We start from the raw sequence: 25,054 nt of genomic DNA, 5'->3' as shown, positions 1-25,054 counted from the left end.
CCAAGTTTCCCTGTGTTGGAACCTAAGGTGCGCATAGAAATAGTGGGCTATGTTTTTAAGAGATTTATGGTGGCAACCAGGGGCCCTGTGACTAAGAGTCAAATCTGATTGGGCACGTACATTTTGAAAGCAAAGGGAGGGGGGTGTTAAGGTGCAAACGTACTACACTGGGTTTGACCATATTCTCTGGTTTATGGGAGAAAAAAAACTTTGATGGACTAGTTTAGACTCTTTCCTAAATAATGATGTAATCATCATTACAATGATGATGGTGATGATCAATGATGTAATCAGCCCTTCAGGTCCCCAATATAATCAGTTCCACATAAGCTACGATGTACAATATACAGGAAAATGCCTTTAGGTTCCATCTGCTCAGAGCTCTAAATGGGAAGCATTACTCATCTATCACAATCATTACAATCTCTGTATATCCCACCCATTCTACAGATTTAATACATTTGGACAAGTAGGTGTGAACTGCTGGGAACAAAAAAGCCATAAGAAGATGTCTGTGGAAGCCGAGTTCCCATCAAAAATACAGCGTTTCCAGAGGAAATATGTTAAAAGTAGTTCAGTTTCAGTGATGTTTCCAAGTCTGCAAAAGGTCCATTAGAGTGGATAATTGGAACAGAAAAAGAAAGTTCTACAGTACTCTAAGTGGTTATTAAACTCATATACTATAAATTATATATAGAAAGAAATATCCTATGAGTTTTCTGTAGCTGCAGAGATAAAGGCCTCTACCTTCTGCTTATTAAAGAGAATAATATGATCTTATATGGCCCAGTGAAGAAACTGTTGAGATCATATAAGTTCCTATGTTTTATAATGAGATACAGCATTCACAGGCATAACTTCAACTGTAATGATAAGTCTGACCTTGGGTTATCAGTAAAGAGTTACAGAAATTGGCACACACTGGGAAGGAACCCAAAGCCAAGGTAGAACTATCTGATCTTTGTAGCAAATTTCCCTGTGATGAATTTCTTGCTTGAAATGAAGCTCATAAAATTGATTTACTAGTTCCAACAATGAGCCGAGGTTGGTACAGAGAGGGATGATAAGTAGGGTTGTGTTATAGAAGTCATAAAATTTGTACTAAGTCTCATAATCCATAGCAACCCATAAGCAGGCAGCATTGGTCATCTGTTTGAAAGCACAGGGGCAATGTTTAAAATATGTTATGCCAAAAAAGTAGGTGTAATATATGGCATATCTAAGAATCTCTGTTACAGTCCTTGGGGCATATTTATCAACACATGGCAAATGTGCCCATGGGTAGTAACCCATAGCAACCAATCAGTAATTGGCTTTTTTCAGCCAGCTGCATGTAGAACAATGAATGCAATTTGATTGGTTGCCATAGGTTACTGCCCATGGGCAGATTTGCCCAGTGTTGATAAATGACCCCCTTATGTGTTAATTGCATTTGCTATCAGAGAAATAATCCATTAGAAAGAACTAACTAGCATATTTATATGGTGTGTATGTTTTTTAGAACCAGGCAAATACCTAAAAATAATTGCTATATCTTACACCACTCTAGACCCATGGGTGTAACTCATTGCATTTAATGGAAAAATATCTGGAAAGAATATGGAAGAATTCTCCTTGGTGACTTGAAAATGTCTGGCCCTGGGATAGGCTGGTTGTAAAGGCTGCCTAATCCTTTTTCAAAATTAAGCTATAATGGTTAGATCATAAATGGAAGAGTAGTTTGCAATCTACCCACCACTGCCATGTTAAATGGCCTTTTAAAAGAGAAGAAAAGGTAAAAACTAAGTAAGCTTTATCAGGTCTATGTAAATACAGCCATAAACGCTCACAGAAAAGCTGCACTGAGTCCTCTATCAAAAGAAACACAGGATTTCTTTTCTTCTTTTGTGTATACATGTTCTTCTGTGTCAGACTTCCTCTCTCAGAAAATTCCTTCAGGGCACAGCAGGAGTCTGCTTAGTTTGCTCTTCTCTCCTCTATCCCTCCCCCTTCTCCTCCACCCCCTCCCCTCTCATCTCATCTCACTCCCTCTCCATTCTCCACTGAGAGCTGCAGCACGGAAGCTATTATGACCAAGCTAAAATGGCAGTTGCAATCTTAAACAAACAGAAGTGCTTCTAGGGATGTTTACTCAGGTATGCTTACACTTTCTACAGAATAAATATAGCGTTCTAGCTTGCACTATTGTGACTAATCTGTTGGCAATAAAATGCCAAAATGCCTTTCCTTCTCCTTTAATAAGGGGAAGATGAGATCCATGCACATTATATATAAGGCTTTAGCTTTCATGACATGAATCCTTCATCCCTTCTTTGTGACGTGATAAGAAATCATTAATGAATGGCTTCAGATTCCCTGTGTCTGTGTAAGGATGAGAGAATCATTAAATTAGATTTCATCTGCTGTTCTCATATATCATGTGCAAAAAGCAACAGATATAAATGTCTCCTGGCTGTGCTAACAAGGGATCACTAACATTTCCAAAGTAAGCCCGGGAGAGATAACTGGGTTACAGAGATATTTAGAAGTTGCTGGCACATTATTGACTTGAAAGAGCTGGTACACGGCTAGATAAGCTGACATCACAAAGTCTCTCTGAAAAGAATGAGTGGGCTGTCAGGGATTCCATCCTTTCTGTGAGGAACCAGCTCAGTAGAAGAGGGATAAAGAAACCTATTGCAGTTCCAGCTCCTTGCAATTTGGGGAAATAACACGCTTCACATGTTTAGTCTATAGTTCCTAGGTGCTCAGTAAATAGGGACTCAAAGAAAACAACGTAAGGCTGTCAGGATGTACATCATTCTCCAGCCTGGTTTGTTTTATCTGCTCCAAGTATCAAAAGCAGCAGAGAACAATATATATATACCCTTATCTAGTAAGCTCTGCACATGGATACATCATAAATGCAGAGCTAACAATATTAAAACTTGTCTCTTTGTATTATGTTTTCGAAAAATGTAATTTTAGGATCTTCCACAAACTTGTTCACACTAACTTAACCTCAGCTTCCACAAGAGAGCCAAGCCCAAGCTTCAAACTATGGCATTTGGTGTCCCAGTTTTCCCTATGTGAAAAAATCCCTCCTGCCAGTGCTAGCTGGAAATGAATATATAGGCAAAAGGGGGCACCCAGGGCCGGAACTAGGGGTAGGCAGAAGAGATACCTGCCTAGGGCGCAACAATTGGGGGGCACCTCTCCTGCCTACCCCTAGTCCACACTCCATTATCATTGACCCTGCTGCTTGTCATTAAGGGGGGGGGGGCAACGACTCCGGTCCCCCCAGTGGAACTGTGCAAACGCATCTGAGCACGTGTGGAGGTGGAAGGTGCAGGGGCAAGGTGGCCGAACGGGTTGCCTAGGGTGCCTGGTCAACTTGGTCTATCCCTGGCGATATAATTATTGGAATTATCTATTTAAACCATCATTGCTAACAAAAGTGCCACAACATCATGCAATGACACTAGTTTAATGTGCAAAATGTCTTAATGTCTTTATAATTCTGATAATCCTGCTGGGATTGAAAGAGGTTCTTCTAGGGAAGTTGGAAAAGTATATAAAAAGTATATAAAACTGTTTAAATCATCTTTATACATACATATATATATATATATATATACCTTTCTCAATCAAGTAGAGGCTACTTGTAGGCAACAGGCTTGTTATTCTCTCGCCTTAATAACACTGCCCAGCCACGGTCTAAAAAAGTGAATGGGGACTTTCAACCTGTGATATGTGACTAAAATTTTAAATGTATTCGAGCTGTTGTGAATCATTCCACCTCTCAAATGCGAGCAGAAACCCTGCAGTCTGTCTTCCATAAGCAGTGTTACTACTGAGGAGATAATTCTGTACAGATTTCAGCATGAAAAATTGTTAGCGTTGCTCGAAAGTATCACATATGGATTTCTAGTTACGTGAGCTGCTTCATAAAACGCAGCTCTATAAAATAGTATTTCCTTTTGAGAGGAAACAGCCGATTTTGTGGTAATGTGTGTTAATCCTTTAACTGTCAAGAGGTCCTGCTGTTTTATAGACCCCACTGTCAAGAAAGAACATACGTTGTATTATCCTCTTCCTATACAGAATGAATGATGTAAGTGATAAACAGTAGCACAGAAGCTATACACAGGTGCCTGAGCGCCTCGCCAAAACTAGGAAATGGCTTCTTATGGTGTATTTATGTTTAAACTGTTCATCGAAGCTGGATGATAAAGGTAATGGTTTATATTGGGCTAGGGATACATTTTGGGAAAAGAAAAATGTTTATGTTTTATTTTGCTACCATAGAATAAGTAGAAACCTTATAACTAGAAAGCTATGTTTTATGCTAGAAAAAAACAAAAACAGCATTCAAGTCTATCATTCTATTATGAAATCTAGCCACTTTGGTGATGCCAAGGAGACTGGCCCATCAAGAAATATGGAAGTCAAGGGGTCCACCCTAAAATGTACAGGTGAGCCTAAATGTGAGCATAAATTATCTTTCCAAGCTAAAAGTATTTTGGTTAAGGAGATGCTCTACTCCCTCTATATGTATGCTAGGCAAAAAGGAATCATGGGATAGAACTACAGTTTTGCTCTTAAAATTTCCATTTTCATGGAATATCTTATAGACTGAAGCTCGTTCATTTCAGTTTAACACCAGAACTATGGCAGTTGTTCCCATCTATACTGCTTTTGCACGTATTTGGGGTAGTGCATGGCTTTAATATCAGCATATGTAGAGCCAGGGAAGTGAATCCACATGAAAAGCACTTGAAGTAAGGAGACCAATTCTCACTTGTATGTAAAATAGAAGGAAACCTGGAAAGTAGCCCAGTTTCTCCCCTAAAATAATCATTTTCATGGAATAACCTATAGGCTGCAGCTCCAGGATTCAAAGCACCATCAAGGCAGTTACTGATCAGATCCCAAGTATGGACCACTGCTGATCAACTTTAAGAGACTTAGTTGCTGATATACCAACACTGGTGGTAAACTCAAGCCGTATCGTTGCCTATTCCAATCAAACAAAAATCAGAGATTTGATAGGTTGCTATGAATAATGGCACTGGTGCACTTTAGCAGCTATGCTGTTATTTCAGTACAGGTATAGGACCCATTATCCAGAATGCTCGGGACCAAGGGTATTCTGGATAAGGGATCTTTACGTAATTTGGATCTCCATACCTTAACTCTACTAAAAAATCAAGAAAACATTAATTAAACCCCATAGGATTGTTTTGCATCCAATAAGGATTATTTATATCTTAGTTGGGATCAGTAACAAGGTACTGTTTTATTATTACAGAGAAAAAGGAAATCAGTTTTAAAATTCTATATTATTTTATTAAAATGGAGTCTATGGGAGACGGGCTTTCCGTAATTCGGAGCTGTCTGGATAATGGATTTCCGGATAAGGGATCCCATACCTGTACAAGACTTCCCAGTACGACCAGGCACAGTAATCATTTAGACCAGTGATCCCCAACCAGCAGCTTGTGAGCAACATGTTTCTCACCACCCCCTTTGATATTGCTCCCAGTGCCTCAAAGTAGGTGCCCATTTTTAATTTCTGGCTCAGAGGCAAGTATTGGAAGCACAGAGCCTGCTACAGGCCAGCAGTCCATATGGGGCTGCCAAATAGCCAATCACAGCCCTTATTTGTCATCCCCAAATAATTTTCTTCATGCTTATGTGGCTCCCCAACACTTTTTACATCTGAATGTGGCTCACGAGTATAAAAGGTTGGGGATCCCTGGTTTAGTCACAATTAGGCTTTCTTACATCTGGTTCACCGCAATCACACTGTTCTCCTTCTTCCACATATCCATTTCCACACTTCTGCTCTCCAAATGATTCTGTGACTTCAGGCATGTTATATAGACACATGCCCACTCCCTTTTCCAGGCTGCTGTCCAAATCCTTCTTGCTGCAGCTGCTAAACACTGTGGGGAATGGGTATCTGTTGAGAGAAGGGAGCTGCTAAATGCGTGAGGTCTTTTCTCAATGCAAGGCATCATTTTTAATAATTCTAAGAATGTTTTGGGGTGTTAGATAATGGACAGCATGTGGAATGCACCCTAAAAAGTATAATTTTTTTATATGGTACACGCTAAAGCCACAAACAGTGTGACAAATGTACTTTATTGACCTTGAAAACGTTGCTTCTTTGCAGGCTTCCCCATTGAAGTGACATATGTGGCTAATATTTATATACAAACAACATTTTTGGATGTTGGTGCCAAAGCATGGCGATCCCATGATTATATTTTGTCTGGATCCCGACCAGCCGGCAAGCAAAATATAAGCTTCTTTTGTCTCCCTGAAGACGACAGGCCATATATTCATTAACCAAGCGCAGCAAAGCAATAACTCACCGTTGAGACAAGTCAAAGGCAAAATGTTAATTAGTTGATATTGTTGCTTAAATGTCTAACGCAGTCGCTTGCAATTAAAATGGAGATTGGCGGGACCCCGTTAATTTAACCTTTTGGGACAATAAATTATAAAGCACATGCTGGCATTTCACTGCCTTGTAAGATGGGACCCTTTGATACTCTCAAACTCAGCGGCCATGGTGTTACTGCTATATATGAACTTCTCCACATGCAGAAATCTATATACTAGAACCTTAATTTTATATTTCCCAGGGGACCATGACAAAATGGTGTCACATCCGGGGACGTAATATTGGGGTTCTGCTGTAGTTATTGCTTACAAGCTTAAGAAAGAAGCAGAGCAGAAATTGTGTACATTATGTTTTGGGGTTCTACACCAGCCCAAGGCAACACCAGCCCTTTAGCAGGGACGATCTGTGCCCCCAAAGATGCCCCCAGTAGCTCCATATACTTTTTGTCTGCTGATTCACTGCACATGCTCTAAGGCTGATTAGTAAATAATACAGATTACTAGTACATGGTACCTCTTAAACCAGTGCAATTTGCATTAGAATTTAATAATCAGTCCTGTAGCATCAGATTATACAACAGGCAAAACTCATACTTGATGATTTGAATGACCCATAAGCTGAGCTTCTCAACAGCTGCCCAGAGCACACTGACACTTCTAACAAAGTCCAAGATTATAACTGTACAGACCTGGATCATTTTTACATTTTTTACATTCTTACATAGATACACTGTGCCATCTACTGTCCCTTTCTACTCATCTTATTAAATGAAATCCACACATTGAGCCCACAGGCTAGTGCAAGAAGTTCAGTTTATAAAATATGGCATTTCTAGCCATATTCATTTCTATGGTTTAGTTTAAACAGGTTCTTCAGTTTCTTACACAGCGTTCTGAACCTGTTGATAAAGACTCTGAGTATGCAATTTTGGATTGCATCCCTCGTTGCTGAACCCTGTATATTCTTGCCTATCTGGTTCCTGATCCCCAGCCTGATTTCTAGCTTCAGTCCTTGCTGCCTGCCCCGTCCTCTGACCTGGTTCCGTTGGTTGGTTCTGTTAATTTCTTTGTGGGAATTGTCTACTGTCTATGCATTCCTATCAGTTCTACACCGAGTCCAGTCCTGTTGCCATTCTCAGTTGTGTCTCTATAGTGGGGGGGTGTAAGAGAGGCTGTAAAGCATTATTATAAAGACAGTAACAATAATTCTATAGGGTAATGGAAAAACAATAAATTACACCTCTAGATAAAATATTGAAAGCTGCCAGCATTCCCAGTACCTTTTCTGGCATGGGATATTTAGGCACCTGAATTCTTTTCTCCCAAACCTCACCTAAAACTTATATTATAGAACAAACTCTACTCTAAGTTTTTTTATTAAGAATAATTGTTTCTTGTATACAGTCTAATGAAGGGAAGTACATTTAGATCATAACAATACATTTAAAATTCTGTATATTAAACACAAAAATACGTGAACTTTTCAAGCTAAAAGACGGGCACAGCTTAAAGCAGATGTGGCGCGTAAAAAGAACATTGTGTTCGTAAATATTTCATTTACTACCAAACTGAGATTGCAGAGGCCAATGTGTTAAGGACAGATTTATGATAAAATATACATTGTATTGTTTGGCACTGGATCTATAAAAAGACAGGGGCTAGAAAGACCATTTCAGCGTATTTGATATATGACATCCTTTTTCTCTCCTCGTGCATTAGTTGTTGCCAGAATGAATGCATTAGGGCACCCTGTGTATTAGGTGCGGCCAATAACAAGCTTGTATTCTCTGGGAATGTGTAAATACTTAAAGATGGATTGCATTTGGCCCTATGTGGGGAAGGCTGGGTCTCTCTAAGCCTTTAGTGTGCTCCACCTAGGCCTAAAATATATTTTCAGCCAACTTTTGGCAGGAGTTTCTGTTTAAAAACACACAGTGCAGGAACTGAAAATGACTACAAAGAAAATAATGCTACCGGTATAAAAGCAGTACAAAACTTGTCAGCCCGTCAATGCAGGCAAATAAAAATGAAAAGTACCATTTATTTCAGTGCCAATAAGTGCGGAACTGCAAAGGCTTTGTATGTACTACAGTACGTCTGCTCTCTAAATAAATAAAGTTTTACATAGTGAAACAACTTAGCGGGTTTCAAAAAAAGGATTTTGATGGTTTATTTGGGAATCAGGTATCTAAGCAAGGGGAAAATAGGCCCCATGCCAAAGAGCTTACAATCCAACTTTAATGGAGTGTGGACATATGTTGGCACTGATGAGAGTCAGTATATAGACAGTATACCTTTTACTACTTTTTGGATTTTACTTGTTACATGAATAATAAGACTATCTAGTTATTCATCCATTAAACCTAATAGTTTAGCCCGTTGGTCTTTTTAATCCAGCCCGCCGACTCCGCAAGTCTCATCACATGAGACTTGGCGTCTGGGGACTGACGAGCGGAAATGGCGTAATGCTGGCCCGGCCTGGCCTGTCAGTAAGTCAGTGTGGCCCCTGAGCCAAAAAGTTTGCCCACCCCTGGTTTAACCTAACCTAATAGTCCTTGAAGGACAAAAGTATTTATGGGAAAAACTGATCACTGGCATATGGTTGCAAGTCACATCATCCTAAGGAACTAGGTTGCTCCAACAAGCAGGAAAATACAGAACTATTAAACAGCGAAAATACCATCATTTTTTATGTAGCCCACCTTTGGTATTTTCCCGTGGCACTACCTTGTGGAGCACTATCCTTGGCGCTACAGGAGTCCTGAGCCCCCGCTTACTATGGGGGTTTACAAGGGATTCTCCCTTAAAATGGCGTGCCTCCACCCAGGGATGGTGGTATGGATCTGTATCCTACCCCCTGGAAACTTCATAGGTTGGTATGCCCCTCCGGGCTAATAGATCTCACCACAAAGTAATATGAATAAAGTAAATGAAAAGGTTTATTGGACGGACACCTCTCCAGGAGCAGCTTATCAATAGTATACAGGGCAGGGTATATCTCCATACGTCTCATTGAGTACCATCTCCTGTTGGCCTACCCAATGGTACTCCCGACATGTGCTCCCCTCTAGGGGCTCTCCCCGGTACTCACGGCAAGACACTCTACCATAGAGTTCCCCCGGTACTCACGCTAGGACGTTACCCCACAGGGACCCACACCGGTACTCTCACTGGGCATCCTCAGATCCGGCCTCCTGGACTAGCGGTGACCTGCTCCACCTACCTAGCCACTTAGTTCCCTGCACTCCGGCTGATATAACGCCGGGAGGTCTTAACCTCGCTACTACTCCTGGAGGGGCCATGTCCGCCCATTCTAAACTAAGCTGTCCTACATATCACTTCTAGAGCGATCTATTACAGAACTCCTATCTAAGAACTATGCCCGGGGCACTCACTCCACTACTGGAGCAGTCCCTGGACTAACCAACCAACTCACTTAGCACATGGCCGCTTCCCTTATATGGGCCTATGCACCACCCTGTGGCCATAACCCGTACTACAGGTGTACTCCCTATTAACTATTAACAACCCAGTCATCCCAGTGTCCCTGTTTCCCAGCACCACTCTGTGGCCTGTCCTAGGGGTTCCTGTCCTAAGGGCCCGTTTTTGGTAAACCCCTACATTCTCCCCCTACAAGAAAATTGTCACCTCCTGGCTGACACACATTCTACTAAATACAATACATTTACCATGTTGGTTTCACATCACGCTTCACAGTTCCTCCAGGAGACTGCCAGGGTACAATGGATGACTGAAAAGGAAAAGTGAGACATAACACATTCCCACCCTCCAAAGTCTTTGTGAAAGTCCCACAAGAGTCTCTGTCCCTTTAGACATCTCACACTCAAAGACACACAAAGGACAAATTATTGCCCAAATCAACAATTTCTTTATTTCACAGCAAAGTAATTTCTTCTTGGCCCCCCCTCCTCTTTGAGGGAGTCCAGCTCCCAAGGCGATCAGCACCCTGGGTCCGTTCATCCACCAACGGGTGAGCATCTGGCAAACTTGCGCCCTCCTGGGCTAACTCAGAATCTCCCCTCCGGGAATCGTGACAGGAGCAGCACTTTCCTCCCAACCAGCCGGTTGGCAGCGGGGTGGGTGTTCCTTACCCATCACCGACGGTTCCTTCCTGGGAAAAGGATAAGTCCCTCCTGAGGGGCACACCTGAACTGTAGGTGTCACTCACCCCTTAACTGAAGAACTCCCTCCTGGGATTAAACAAGTCCCATAGAAGACCCTCTCTTACACCATATACGCAAAACGCATCTGAATATCAATATATGAAGCGTAGTAGCAAGGGTGTGGCTTTTCCACTTGTACCCCACTGGGCAATTCAACTTCCGTACTAAAATAGCGCGGCTCTGGGCTCTTCCTCCCGCAGCTATATACGGTGTGGCGTAGCACAGTGCGGCCCCACCACCACTCTTTTTCCAGCGCCCTGACAAACTTCCAGGCCGCCATTTTCTTCAGGGGATCAGCGTGGTACAGGCACTTCCCAGCCTTCTTTTCCTTGGCTGCTATCTCCGCCACCACCCAATCGTCCATTAGGGACTCCATTTTATCATACACCCAGAGGGGTGCGTACGGCATATAGTATCCCCATAGCCTAAATATCTTGTAATTCATGACCCGCTGTATCCGGGACACTCGGCAGAATATATCGGGGTCACCCTTACCAGGCAGGACCCAGAAGTCCTTCTCCTCCTCTTTAGTAATTTTTCTAGGAGCTAGGATGCTGTTGGGCAGTTTAAACAACTGAGGACTATAGATGTCTTCCTCCTCAGTCTCCTCCAGGTTATCCCATCCGGGATTAGGAGTACTAGCTGCCCCATTGGCTCCTTCAGAGGCTTCATTCCTCTTTTTGAGAACCTCTATATAGGGCGGTAGAGACTTTACTTCAGGTGGTCCCCCTTTATCACTAGTGGGCTCGGGACTCTGCTCGGCCTCCTCCGGGCCTTGCTGCACCCCTTGGGGTTCTGCCTCAACCGTAGCCTGGGCTGGACTGGTACCTGGGGCTTCGGGTAAAATGGCCGCGGGCTCACTCTCTACCCGATCTGCCTGGGGTTCCCGACCTTGGGACTCATCATTCACCCCCTGGGGTTTTTCATTACTTACGTCCCCTGAGGCTACTGAACCCGAGATCTCCACCTTCCAGGGATACAGCTGTAGTGGTCCGGACACCAGGGTAAGATCACCGTCCCCTAGGTATCGCCCATACACGGCCGGACTTGGCTGGCTAGTATTTAGAGTCGCCAACATTGCCAGCGTGGTTCCGTATCCACCGCTCAGCTTATCATCTCTCAGAGGTCCCATCCAACATCTGTGTCCACAGCTTGGGCAGCGACCCAGAGCCTGTTTTAGGGCTGAATGGGCTTCGGCCCCGCAATCACCACATATTGGCACCATGATGAATTCTCCCAACTGCGTGGGCTTCTCCACAAAAGATCCTAGCCACACGTAGCGAATATTGGCATCATACAGGCTACCATCTTCCGTTCTAGAAAGCAGGGGTGTCTCACTCCCTCTTTCACTTCCGGACTTGATCGACATGCTTGCTGTGAAATCGTAGAGGAGCTTACTCTCGCGACTCACTATCAACTGAGAAAGTCCCAAAATGGCCGCCGTGACGTCAACTGGCATCGTCACTTTCCTCAGCCCTTGGCGCACTTTCTAGCATTTCCTATTGGCCGCTGAACCTCACGGGGCGGTCGGTATGCAAATTAGGTAGTTTCCCCGGCTCTCTCTTGGCGCCAGTCTTCCTGCAATCCTATTGGCTAGGAGCTGCCTTGCTCCTCTTTCACGCCAAATCCCACCTTGGGATGCGGATCAGGGTGGCCCAAATCTAGCCCGGTCGGAAAAAGGGTGCAACAGACACTCTAGGCCACAGTTCCCTTAGGACCCTGTCTGATAAACAGTTCTCAAAACGATCTCAGCAGTGCCTCCAAATGTAGCCCACCTTTGGTATTTTCCCGTGGCACTACCTTGTGGAGCACTATCCTTGGCGCTACGAGAGTCCTGAGCCCCCGCTTACTATGGGGGTTTACAAGGGATTCTCCCTTAAAATGGCGTGCCTCCACCCAGGGATGGTGGTATGGATCTGTATCCTACCCCCTGGAAACTTCATAGGTTGGTATGCCCCTCCGGGCTAATAGATCTCACCACAAAGTAATATGAATAAAGTAAATGAAAAGGTTTATTGGACGGACACCTCTCCAGGAGCAGCTTATCAATAGTATACAGTGCAGGGTATATCTCCATACGTCTCATTGAGTACCATCCCCTGTTGGCCTACCCAATGGTACTCCCGACATGTGCTCCCCTCTAGGGGCTCTCCCCGGTACTCACGGCAAGACACTCTACCATAGAGTTCCCCCGGTACTCACGCTAGGACGTTACCCCACAGGGACCCACACCGGTACTCTCACTGGGCATCCTCAGATCCGGCCTCCTGGACTAGCGGTGACCTGCTCCAACTACCTAGCCACTTAGTTCCCTGCACTCCGGCTGATATAACGCCGGGAGGTCTTAACCTCGCTACTACTCCTGGAGGGGCCATGTCCGCCCATTCTAAACTAAGCTGTCCTACATATCACTCCTAGAGCGATCTATTACAGAACTCCTATCTAAGAACTATGCCCGGGGCACTCACTCCACTACTGGAGCAGTCCCTGGACTAACCAACCAACTCACTTGGCCGCTTCCCTTATATGGGCCTATGCACCACCCTGTGGCCATAACCCGTACTACAGGTGTACTCCCTATTAACTATTAACAACCCAGTCATCCCAGTGTCCCTGTTTCCCAGCACCACTCTGTGGCCTGTCCTAGGGGTTCCTGTCCTAAGGGCCCGTTTTTGGTAAACCCCTACATTTATATTTCCCTTTTTCTAAGAAGTGAAAACATTATTAGTTCAACTTGAGCTTCTATCCAGATTGCAGTTCTGGTCTTGCATAAGGTGCCCCTGTCTATAACCATCCACAATTTCCTATTTAGTTATTATTCCCCAACAAGAAGCAAGTAGGAGTGACCTAAAAGCCCTGGCGGTTGGTCAGATTACATTTTGGGCATGGCCAATGTATACTGGTTGGTTGGGTTTGTATATTTTAGATGATGGATCAATAAAGGTTGTTTTTTACTTTACATAATTTTTTAAAAGTTTGATTCAATAAAGGTACCACCTTGTAGCAAATTGATGGTTTATCCCAATATGAATCAGCCAGAAAATGATCTAATATACTATTTAATGTGACACTCGTGAAACCTGGGAATATATCTTTATTTTGGGTGGACCTGAACAGCTGCAGGTAATGTGCTGGCCAGCAGTGCAAAACGTGCCCGGAAACCGATATCATGGAAAATATATTGACTAAGAGGGATGACACGGATCCACCCTGTAGCAGTTAATTCTTCCTATTTGTCTCATTAATATTGGCTTTCAATTCACTAATGGCTTTGAGAGTAGATAAGGGAGGAGAACAGTGTCTTCCAGTTTGAGTTACAGTGCAACACCCATCATTCTCAGCCAGCTTGACAACTCCCATTATGCTTCGCCAGCAGTTCAGCTCCAGTTGTCCTCTGTCTGTTAACTCAAAACCTTGGCTGTTGGTATAACTTAATATGTCATGCAAATAGAATCTACCTAAATAATCATTAACTGACCAATGAAAAGGAAAAACCATCAAAAACCATCAAGGAACGTTTTTTTGGAAAGAGACAAACTTTATTTTCTTCCTGAAGGACAATTATGGCTCATGTGTCCCTAGATTTGACTTTAGACAGTATCAGTGCTATGTGCCCTGCTAAAACTAAATATGGACCTACCCATCATTATTAAGCTATTGCACAGGTGCCTGAGATCTTCTGAAAGAGATGCCACATAAGAGCAAGAATGGTGGTGGAAGTTAAAAGTCCATCTTTATAAATCCAGGGATATATGGGCAGCAAAGAAGCGGCATTATCACCTAGATTTTCAGTTATAAAGCAGAGAATATTTGAATTTGTACCAACTCTTAAAGTTGGCATTTGGAAGCTGAGGCTGAGTATGAGGGAAGGCTATGTAAGGCCTAAATTGGACCGAAAAGATTTGGCACCAAAACTGCTTTACTTTCTGTTATTTTATGGTATAGAACAGACATAAACCATATCCCCTTTAACTAGAACGAAACATGTCATTGTCCTGCAAAGTCTATAGGGAAGGTTAGCTTTTGTTCCCTAGATGCACTGCTGCCTATGATATAATACCATTCTGTCAATGTAATACTTAGATGTGACCTTCTGGTACAAAGAAGTCTGGGAATCAAATAAGAATCTTGGTTAACAGCCACACTTTCTTTTTAAAATCTGAAAAAACATGATCAAAAATAATTCATTATTATTCATACCCACCATACCCACATTAATAGAGGTAGCACAGCAAAAACCCAAATGGTTTGGTGCTCACTGCAGGGATGTCACCCTTAAATCATATGTGAAAGAAGTTTATTAAATCATATTAAGCCACACCCTTAAATCCTTATGGCTCATCCTACCCTGTGGGTAACCCAGCAACCCCCATTACATAATTACACACCTTAGGACCCCCTAACAACTGTTCCCAAATGCTAACAAACTCCCAGAAAAAAACCCTGCCAGGTTCACCTCCCACAGGCAGCATCGGGCAGGCAGAGTATGGCACACAAAGGCAGCATAGGGCAGGCAGAGTATTGCACACATAGGCAACATAGGGCAGGCAGAGTATTGCACACACAGGCAGCATAGGGCAGGCAGAGTATGGCACACACAGCCAGCATAGGGCAGGCAGATTATGGCACACACAGGCAGCATAGGGCAGGCAGAGTATGGCACACACAGGCAGCATAGGGCAGGCAGAATATGGCACACATAGGCAGCATAGGGCAGGCAGAGTATGGCACACACAGGCAGCATAGGGCAGGCAGAGTATGGCACACACAGGCAGCATAGGGCAGGCAGAGTATGGCACACAGGCAGCATAGGGCAGGCAGAGTGTAGCACACACAGGCAGCATAGGGCAGGGAGAGTACTGTATGGCACACACAGGCAGCGTAGGCCAGACAGAGTATGCCACACACAGGCAGCATAGGGCAGACAAAGTATGGCACACACAGACAGCATAGGGCAGGCAAAGTATGTCACATAAAGGCAGCATAAGGCAGGCAGAGTATGGCACACAGAGTGCATAGGGCAGGTAGCATAGAGCAGGCAGAGTATGGCACATAGAGCAGGACATGCAGAGTAGTGAAGGAGACAGGAAAACCTATCATGTCTATGTAAGTATCTGATCATGACCATTCCAAGATGAACAATCTGTATTGCATTACACACAAAAACACAATGCTAGCACTGCTCCTACATTCTGTCTGAGATGTGAAGAGGTGAACAATGCGAGCGACTACAATGTCTGAGTTGTGAACAATGCAAGACGCAAATGTACAGAATTCTGGTAAAATAACATTGCAGTAGAGTTTGCATGAAATATCTAAGAATTTATATTGCTCCCGCTTAGCGGTTGCTCAAGAACATTACACAAGCTTGCCCCCGCGTGCTTTGTTCTGTATGAAACTGATCCCTATACATCGTACATGTTTTTTTTATTGATCAGTTTATGGCACAATGATACTGATTCAGCGGAGTTTTTATCTGAGAACTTTCCACTCGGTGCCATTTATATCCCAGGTGAATAAAAACATTCTCCTTCCCACACCTTTCCGTACATGCATTCTGCACGATAAACGTTTGGAACAGAAATGAAAGATGTTTATTGTTCCTAGCAATTTATTTGCTGAAACACCCACACGACAACAAATTTCGGCTTCTGCCAGGAGCAGTGAGTCACGCGGCGTGTGAAATGCTTATCTCCATGCTCTGCGGAGAAATTAAGAGCTCCGACAAAGAACCTGTTTATGCATGTTGTACCTCTTCTGTGGTGCTGTGGAACCATGCTGAGTGATTAGTCCCTCACACGATGCGGAATGTTTTGTGTTTTTCTTACCACACTGTAAGTGATTATTAAAACCTCCAGCAGTTAAACTATTGCAGAGTTTAGGCAAAGCTGGAGTCCGGCGAACCTAGGAGCTTCTTGACTTTATCTCCATTGTTCCTTAATGCATCAACGTGAGGGGAGTTAGGCTTGGAGAGTGAGGGCTTATAACTTGGTACATACACATTGCCCCACGTCTCATTCAGACTTTTTATCTGAAATGCTTTTGTTCTATGTATTCTTTCTGTTGACAGATGCTATTCATAGTGATCATGTTCCAAGTGTGCACCAGGAAACCCTACTGCCACATAACTACAGAGGATTACAGGCTGGCATGTCTGATCCTACTGTTAATGTGCAGCTATGGCCGAGGTCTTGTGGTAAACTGGAATTTACCTAATTTATATCAAGTTTTCTTAAGGGTAGGGCTACAGAGGATTACGGGCTGGCATGTCTGATCCTACTGTAAATGTGCAGGTTTGGCCCAAGTCTTGTGGCAAACGTGACTTTTCCTCATTTCTATATAGTTTTCTCAAGGGTAGGGCTACAGAGGATTACGGGCTGGCATGTCTGATGTATGTATGTGTATGTATAACTTTATTTATAAAGCGCCACAAGGGTACGCAGCGCTGTACAATCTTACAATATACACAATTACACACAGGGAGGACAAGTGTTATAATAAATAAATACAATTCATATATATAAATGCACAGGGAATAAGTGCCATGTGGTATGAGACACAGTAGGAAGGAGGTCACTGCCCCGTAGAACTTACAATCTGATCCTACTATAAATGTGCAGGTTTGGCCCAGGTCTTGTGGTAAACTTGACTTTTCCTCATTTCTATATAGTTTTCTCAAGGGTAGGGCTACAGAGTATTACAGGCTGGCATGTCTGATCCTACTGTACATGTGCAGCTATGGCCCAGATCTTGTGGTAAACTTAAATTCCCCTCATTTATATCGAATGTTAGTGAGGTGGGAACACTGGTGGGCGTTCCTGATCTAGAACTAATGTCAGTGATGTTCCAGAGAGCTAGAATTGTTGATGAAGGCTTGGTTATGAAGAACCACTATGTTGGTGGAGGCTCATCCTTCACAGAAAAGATTGAGAAGTACAGAACAAAGTGAGGCCGTGCAATTATATATATTATTAGGTCACTGCAGGATAATAGGTTAAGTGGTAAGGATCCCAAAGAAATTATATAAAAAATAAAGTATAGTATAAATATAATAAAGCATATATAATAAACAGAGAATAATCTATTCTGTACAGATCCAGAGAAAGGAGATTCATTAGGGGTCATTTATGAACACAATGGGCACAATGGAGAGCGCATATTGGAACAATTCATTAATATCCTTGTATCTACAGTGCACGACTCTGGGGCTATTGACCCTGGGGAAACCTAGAGCTACTTCCACACTGGACCTGCCGGTGGCTCCAGGGTTCCCACAGTGGGTTGTACCAATAGCTGCACAAGACTTGCTTCCATTAATTCCCATAAGCAAAACTAAACGTCTGTTCTTACTATAAAAGCCCTGAATGAAGATCTTTCTTCAATTACTGTTGTTCTTCCTTTTGTCTATTTAAGCTTAGTAGAACCACTTAAACAGATTAAAGAGCTCATTAAAATCCCTTATCTGTCCTGAAAAGAGACTCAAACGTTTTAATGTCTTTTATTAACAAAGCTATGAGAGCAGCCCTGAATGTGTTGGATACAGCTGCAGTATGAAGAATTCAAGCAAAATAAAGAAGGTAGAGAAAATGACAACTTTTCCTTTAACAAAAGCTCATTTATGAGCCCCTTTCTCTCAGCATTAGCCACACTGGAGCAGAATATGCTTCCAGGGAATTATTAGGCTCTGGCTACGAGGTTGTAGCCTTTACCAGTCCGTAAATGAAACCCCCATGCATTGTCATAATTAGACTGAATAGAAGTTTGGCAGCACCTATCATATCAGGGATCTCCATATCATACCAAGCATGACAACAATGCACGCAAACAGATATTCTGATAGCAATTTAACAGAATGTAAAAGGAAAAAGTGGCATTCTTTTTGTTAAAAAAAAACCCACTTTAATCCTCCCTGACAAAACCAAATTAATATCCCTGCTAAGTTTCACTGGAGGAAGCTCTGACAGCTGGAGACTTGCAGAACTGCTGTCCCTGACCTAAAAAATTCTGCATCATTAAACGGAACACACAGATCCTGTGAGTGACAACCCACCCGCCTCATTTATACAGCTGGAGATTTTAAAGGAGCTCTGCCTCGTATTGTTGTAGCTTGTGTAGAATCAATATGCAACTTTAACAAATACATCATTTTGTTTGCAGGTACCTCTTGGTTGGGGTTTTGATTCGGATCAACAGGTAGTGGCCCAGAAGTAGAGGGCATTGGTCGGGGTACTGATGTTGCACATTACTGGAGAAATGCAATAGCCTCAAAGTTTGGACCATGTCTAGTACCTCAAAGCAATCAGGAGACTAGTAAATGCTACTTGATGTTTGGTCTCTATGGGTTACTAGAACAAGTGTAAACTTTGAGCTTCTACTACATTACCCATATTTGTAATAAAATAGCCAAGAGGTTATTTATTTTAAGGTACCTGCAAGGTTGGGTGCTCTAAAATTGACACAATGGGTTTGATTCCAACCACAACTTGTAGTGTTTGTATGTTCTGTCCGTGTTTCGGGGTGCATTTTATCAAAGTGTTGTGCTGTTTTTCCACCACAATTCAAAAAACAATCTATGGAGGCCATAGATAGGCTCATTTCTTAAGGTCCCCATACACTATAAGATCCGCTCGCTTGGCGATGTCGCCAAGCGAGCGGATCTTTACCCGATATCCCCACCTACGGGTGGGCGATATTGGGTAGGAAGTTGCTTTAAAAAAAAAAAATCCAATCGTTTGCGGCCATGGGCAGTCGGTTCGGGGACCGCATCAACGAGCCGATGCGGTCCCCGATCCGACTGGATTTTCTAACCTGGCCGATCGATATCTGGCCAATTTCAGGCCAGATATCGGTCGGCCAGGCCGCTCCTTTCTTCCCATACACGGGCCGATTAGCTGCTGAATCGGTCCATGGGGGCCTTTACACCCTACGACCAATTGGCCCTTAGACGGCAGGCCCGGACTGGCAATCTGTGGATTCTGGCAAATGCTAAAGGGGCTGCTGTAATATGCCATAGACAGTCACTATTTAGTAGGCTGGTCAGGGGCCGTTTGGCCTTTATGTACTTGAAATTCCAGGTCCCATTTTGAATTCTAGTCCAAGCCTGATGGGCTGAATAGGAGAACGTACAAGGGGCGGCACAAGGTATGGCTGCCTTTATGTTGTTCTGACTGACCTTGCAAAGAGCATGAATATGCTTCTACGCTGCTATTACATTACCTCCATGTGTAAGGGGTGATTTATAAATGCACCTGCAAGTGAGGATGCTCTAAAATGGGCAAATGGAGAGTCATTTTTTGCAATTAATATGCTTCTTTACTTTCATTTCTAATGGTTGCCAACCATCATGTCTGTCTGATGAAAGGTGAACAACTGTGCTTATTAATTTTGGGGAACCCAGTAGCTCCAGGGGTTCCTACAGTGGGTTGCATTAATAGTTGCACCAGACTTGTGTCCAGAGAATCAAATGCAAACAATAATCCACAGATATTCAGCTCTACTGCTGTTTGGGTTATTTACATTGTAAGGGATACGTCTTAAAAAAACTTTACTATCGAAAAGATTTCAATGTAGCACAAAGATAATACAATCAGTGTTGGGCCGCACCAGTGTTATTTGACTAAGGGCTCGTACTAATTCTTGTTTTGTGTTTATTCCTTTGTGCTTTGTAGTCAGTAATACTGTAAGAAGATTACATGGCAAAATGCTCAGCAAACAACAGATAGCAGACGCCAGCCTCCCTGCCACAGATAGGTCACGTTGTTACTGTGTTTAGCCGGGAACGTCAAGCTGCTTCCTATTCTGTTTTTGGCTTTTCCTAACAATGGCAGTAATTTCCTCAGCGGATACATTGCCTTGTTTGTTTGCTGAAAAAATCCCTAATTTGATAACTAATGTCAACAGTGGAATTTTCATTTCCAGGTGCTTGTTATGTGACTTTACAAGCAGGTTTATCTGTAGAGGTGAGCTGGGCTGTGACTTGAGGTGTTTAGGCTGATGTCCCACTTAGAGATTAGTTGCCCGCGATAGATCTCTGCTTCCAAGTGCGACTTATCTCTCCTAAATGCCACCAGCAACAAAGGGAATCAGCAATGGAAAGGCCTACGCATCACTTCGGTCCATGCCTCCTGGAGGAAAGGCATTTAGGAAAGGTTAGTCGCCCAAAGATCTATCTCAGGCGTCTAATCTCTACATGGGACATCAGCCTTATCATGTGACCCTCCAGCTGTACAGTAGGTTCAAACTCTCAGACATATCATGAAAGTTGTAGTTTTGGAACATTAGGAAGGACCACATAGAGAGGAAATCCCTAGGTCTCATGTTTAGGCCTTGAGGAACATCTAGGTGTGAGTAGAGGTTCCTAAAGGCCTCAAGATGGGACCTAGAGCATTTCTTCTCTATTCCCTATCCAACACTCAATGGTATTAGGACTATATTCTCAGTATGAATTTTATTGGATTTCAGTGGTTGGTTAACACTGCTGCCTTTCTGCCCTTGGGTTTGGATTCCAATTGAGGCTTTCTCTTCACAGTGTTTTCAAATTTATTTTTGAAATTTTTACTTAAGGTACTGTGGTTTCCCATTACAACTGAGTGGTTGATGTCTTATGCTCTCTAACTAATCGGCCCATGGGAGAACATATATTATTCCGATCATAAATGAATGATCAGAACAACAGGAAGTGAAGAGGAACTGCAAATCCTCTTCACTTCCTTCAACTTCCAGTGTAACATGCACTACCCTACATGATGCATCGGTGACATTTTCAGACCTGCCTGATTCCTGCCTGATGGACCAACTGGTATTCCCACATGCACAGGTAATTGCACAAATGTCTGAAAACTCCATAAGCAAAGATGCCCTCACTCATTAAATCTGTAGCAACAGGTGGGGCCTCACACCCAGGTCAAGGAGATGAGTGGGGAAGTTGTCATGGAAAGTAAAATAAAAGCCCACTATGATATTGTTTAAACAATTGACCATAAATTTCCAATGAGAAAATACCAATCTGCATGATTTGCACAATCTCCAGCTGACTAGTTCTTTCTGGCAGTCAGTGAAATGCGAGATAACCGCAAGGTCAGGGGATGGATAATGCAGGGAAAGACGATGTTTGATGGTGTTAAACACAGCAAATAGACAGGATTAGCAGGGATTACATTTCCTGGGATCTTGCCATATGGATATCATTAGCAGCAATGTTTCCAGTTGTGTAAACATGGGGTAAAAATACAGTAGATTAAGGCTAATGCTTACTAACAAGTGCTCACGTTGGGAAACTGCAATGTTCAGATAGAGTTTCCAAATATGTATGGTACACAATTAAATACCTAATTAGATCTAACTACCCATGCACTTTGCACACCCACTACAAACATTTAGACACTGTTGTGGCCATTCTCTCTATGGCCAACACTGCATTGTAACTTAAAAGTCAAACAAAGATTATTGGCACAGGGTGCAATTGCTTTAAAGGGATACTGTAATGATTTTTATGGTGTACTTCTACATTTTTAAATTATTGTGTTTACATAGCAAATAATTCATTCAGCAAAATTCATCTCAGTGCATTGTGCCTGAGTCTGAGATTTCAGAAGGAGCCAGCGCTACACATTAGAACTGCTTTCAGCTAACCTATTGTTTCTCCTACTCCCATGTAACTGGAGGAGTCCCAAGCCAGACTTGGATTTCTTACTATTGAGTGCTATTCTGATACCTACTGGGAGCTGCTATCTTGCTCCCTTCCCATTGTTCTGCTGATCGGATGCTGGCGGGGGGGGGGGGGGATATCACTCCAACTTGCAGCTCAGCAGTAAAGTGTGACTGAAGTTTATCAGAGCACAGGTCACATGGCTATGGCACCCAGGGAAATGTCAAAATTAAATATTAAAAAAATCTGTTTGTGTTTCTGAAAAACAGATTTCAATGCAGGATTCTGCTGGAGAAGCTCTGATGGGTTGTGAAAAAAACATGTTTTCCCATTTCAGTATTTCTTTAAGCCATTGCTACAAATGTGGTGTCAGTCCTGCTTTTACTGAGGGAGCCCCAGTTTAAATATGCTAAATGTTCCTGTGGGTGCATGGCAAGGCAACTAACAGCAATAGATGGCACTATGGCTTAAATTAAGAACATGCAGAACTGTCTTACTGAATATATGTAAGAGTCAGTGCTGAAAGTATATCTATCCATGGATTAAATCCCTGTATTTCCCCCAGACAGATCAGTCAATAGACTAGTGTGTTAGCCAGACTCCCCTCACTAAATCATACACTCCTACTGAGAGACTCCATTGTGCCAAGCCTACTCATACAGTGCATTTTAAATATAAAACAGATAATGGTATTCAATCTGCAACTGGTTTTTATTTTTTGTTATACTTTGTTTTACATTTCTGTACTTAATATTGCAGTGCTATAATGCAAAAGCCCTTCCTTATTGCTCAGTCCAGCTACACTCTCCCCCTAACACCATATTGCCCTTACCAACTGCCCGCTGGCACTCCCTAACTGGCACATCTGAGTGACATACAACTTATGGGACAGGTAGGTGGTGGGAGAAAGGGGTTCCTACATGCTTCTTCCTGCCCACCATTCATGAACTTAATCATTGAGCCCCTTGGGTGGCACGAAATGCGCAAGGCTATCCTTGTGATTATTTAAAGATGTAAAATAAACTACAATTCCTTTAAAGTTATCAGCTGCTTCAATCTTTGACTTTTATGGTCTGGACCAGTGATGGCCTGTTTTTACATATGGTCAAGTATTGCTTCCCTTGCTGAAGGTCTGGGTCATGAGCACCTGGACCCATTGTTAAGGGTGAAGACACACCGAGCTACTAAGTAGCAGCTACTTGTCACAGCTACTAAATGCCAGTAACTATCCTGCCATAGACAATACTGAGAATTGCCTCTGCTAAAACACACATAAGGGTTGATTCACTTATGTGCGATAAGCGTTATCTCATGCTTTTTTGCGTTAAAATTGACGCAAATAAAAGTCGTGATCCACTAAAGTATTATCGCATGTGTCGAGTCACATATCGCGTGCGTTAAATAGTGTGCAACCAAATGTATAAATTTAGCGCTAATATGGCGTGTACGCGATAAGTAGTGCACGTGCATTAATTAGCGCATGTTGCGTCAAATACCGCACAAAAATAGTCTTCGCGACTTAAATAACGCAAACAGAATTGCGTCTAAATTAACGCAAGTATCCTTTTAGTGAATCGTGCGTTAAGACACGATAAAATTTTTAACGCACGCTATAAATAGTGCTCGTTTTAACGCACTTTAGTGAATCAACCCTAATGAGACAATTATCAGTAAATGATCAGCATTGTCTTTTTTAGTAGCTGTGACAAGTAGCTGCTACTAGTAGCTCTGTGTGTCTTCACCCTAATAGTGGTAGCCATATAACTGCTCCATATTGTAACAGATCATTACAAACATTAGACACCCCCTATGAATACAATGCTACTAAACCCGGGCAGTATTTTATTCATGGGGTGGAATTGTAAATATTTTTTGTTAGAGACCGGAAGAAATTCAGATTTGTGCATGGCAGGACATAAAGTGTAATAAACATGGCAGATTGCTCATGGTTTTTGCCCCTTGCACCCTGCTCTGCACTTAGTAACTGACCCCTATAACGTAACTCCCTTGGCTTAATATAATTGTATTTATCCAGAGAAATTACATTTTCAATTACATTTCCTTTTCTATAACTAATAATGTGGTTGTACAGTACATAGTGGCACCTGGGGCACCAGCTGAGACATTACATGTTCCACCCCCCTAATTTATTCTTTATGCAGATCATATTTTAATAACATCTTAATGGAATCTAAAGCTGTTGCCTTATCTATAAAACACCGCAGGCAACGCTGGCGCTCATATTCATAGATAAACATTTAACAGCCATAAAACTAAACACTAATAGCATTACATGTTAGAAAAAAAAAAGTGGAGCATTTGGCTAAAATACTAAAATATCCCAACCACAGCTAAGTAACTTGCTATTAGATTATTCCCCGGACACTGGCTGTTACATACTGTTTAGCTCATCAGAAAAGCGAGAACGAGGGGAAATGAGTTCACAGAGAGGACATATTTGCTGCGCTTTGTGTCTAAATTCCTCAGCGCTCTCACTATATATTGTATTAAATAACATATTGGGTTGTTTCCAGTCATGCCTCTAGCAACCCACTCAGATGGAAATCTGTGTATTATTATTATTGCTGGCACTTCCCTTCCTTAATCCCTAATGGGATTAAGCATAGTGCAGGTTGCTAACCTAAGGCATGATGGGAATTGTAGTTCAAACAGCTTCAAAAATGGTACACACCAGCCATGAGGGGTGAGCTTTATAGTGCCTGTTGCAGGCAGACTGAATGGTGATTGGTTACTAGACAATACACATGCTAAGTAGTATATAGGCATTGGCCAAAGAAGGATTCTTTATATGGAAATATAATTCATTATAGCA

At 42.6% G+C, this 25,054-nt stretch overlaps 1 protein-coding gene across 1 annotated transcript in view; it reads right to left on the bottom strand.

Moving 5' to 3' along the window:
- The window catches only part of adam12 (ADAM metallopeptidase domain 12), a 317,400-nt gene that overhangs the window by 43,717 nt on the left and 248,629 nt on the right, over nt 1–25,054 (bottom strand). Inside the window, 1 exon segment of the mRNA NM_001040014.1 lies at nt 5,767–5,944. Within this exon segment, the coding sequence (NP_001035103.1) occupies nt 5,767–5,944 (178 nt within the window).

This window comes from Xenopus tropicalis, chromosome 7, assembly GCF_000004195.4.
Source record: "Xenopus tropicalis strain Nigerian chromosome 7, UCB_Xtro_10.0, whole genome shotgun sequence".
Taxonomy (NCBI): Eukaryota; Metazoa; Chordata; class Amphibia; order Anura; family Pipidae; genus Xenopus; species Xenopus tropicalis.
This window is presented reverse-complemented; position numbering and strand designations above follow the sequence as displayed.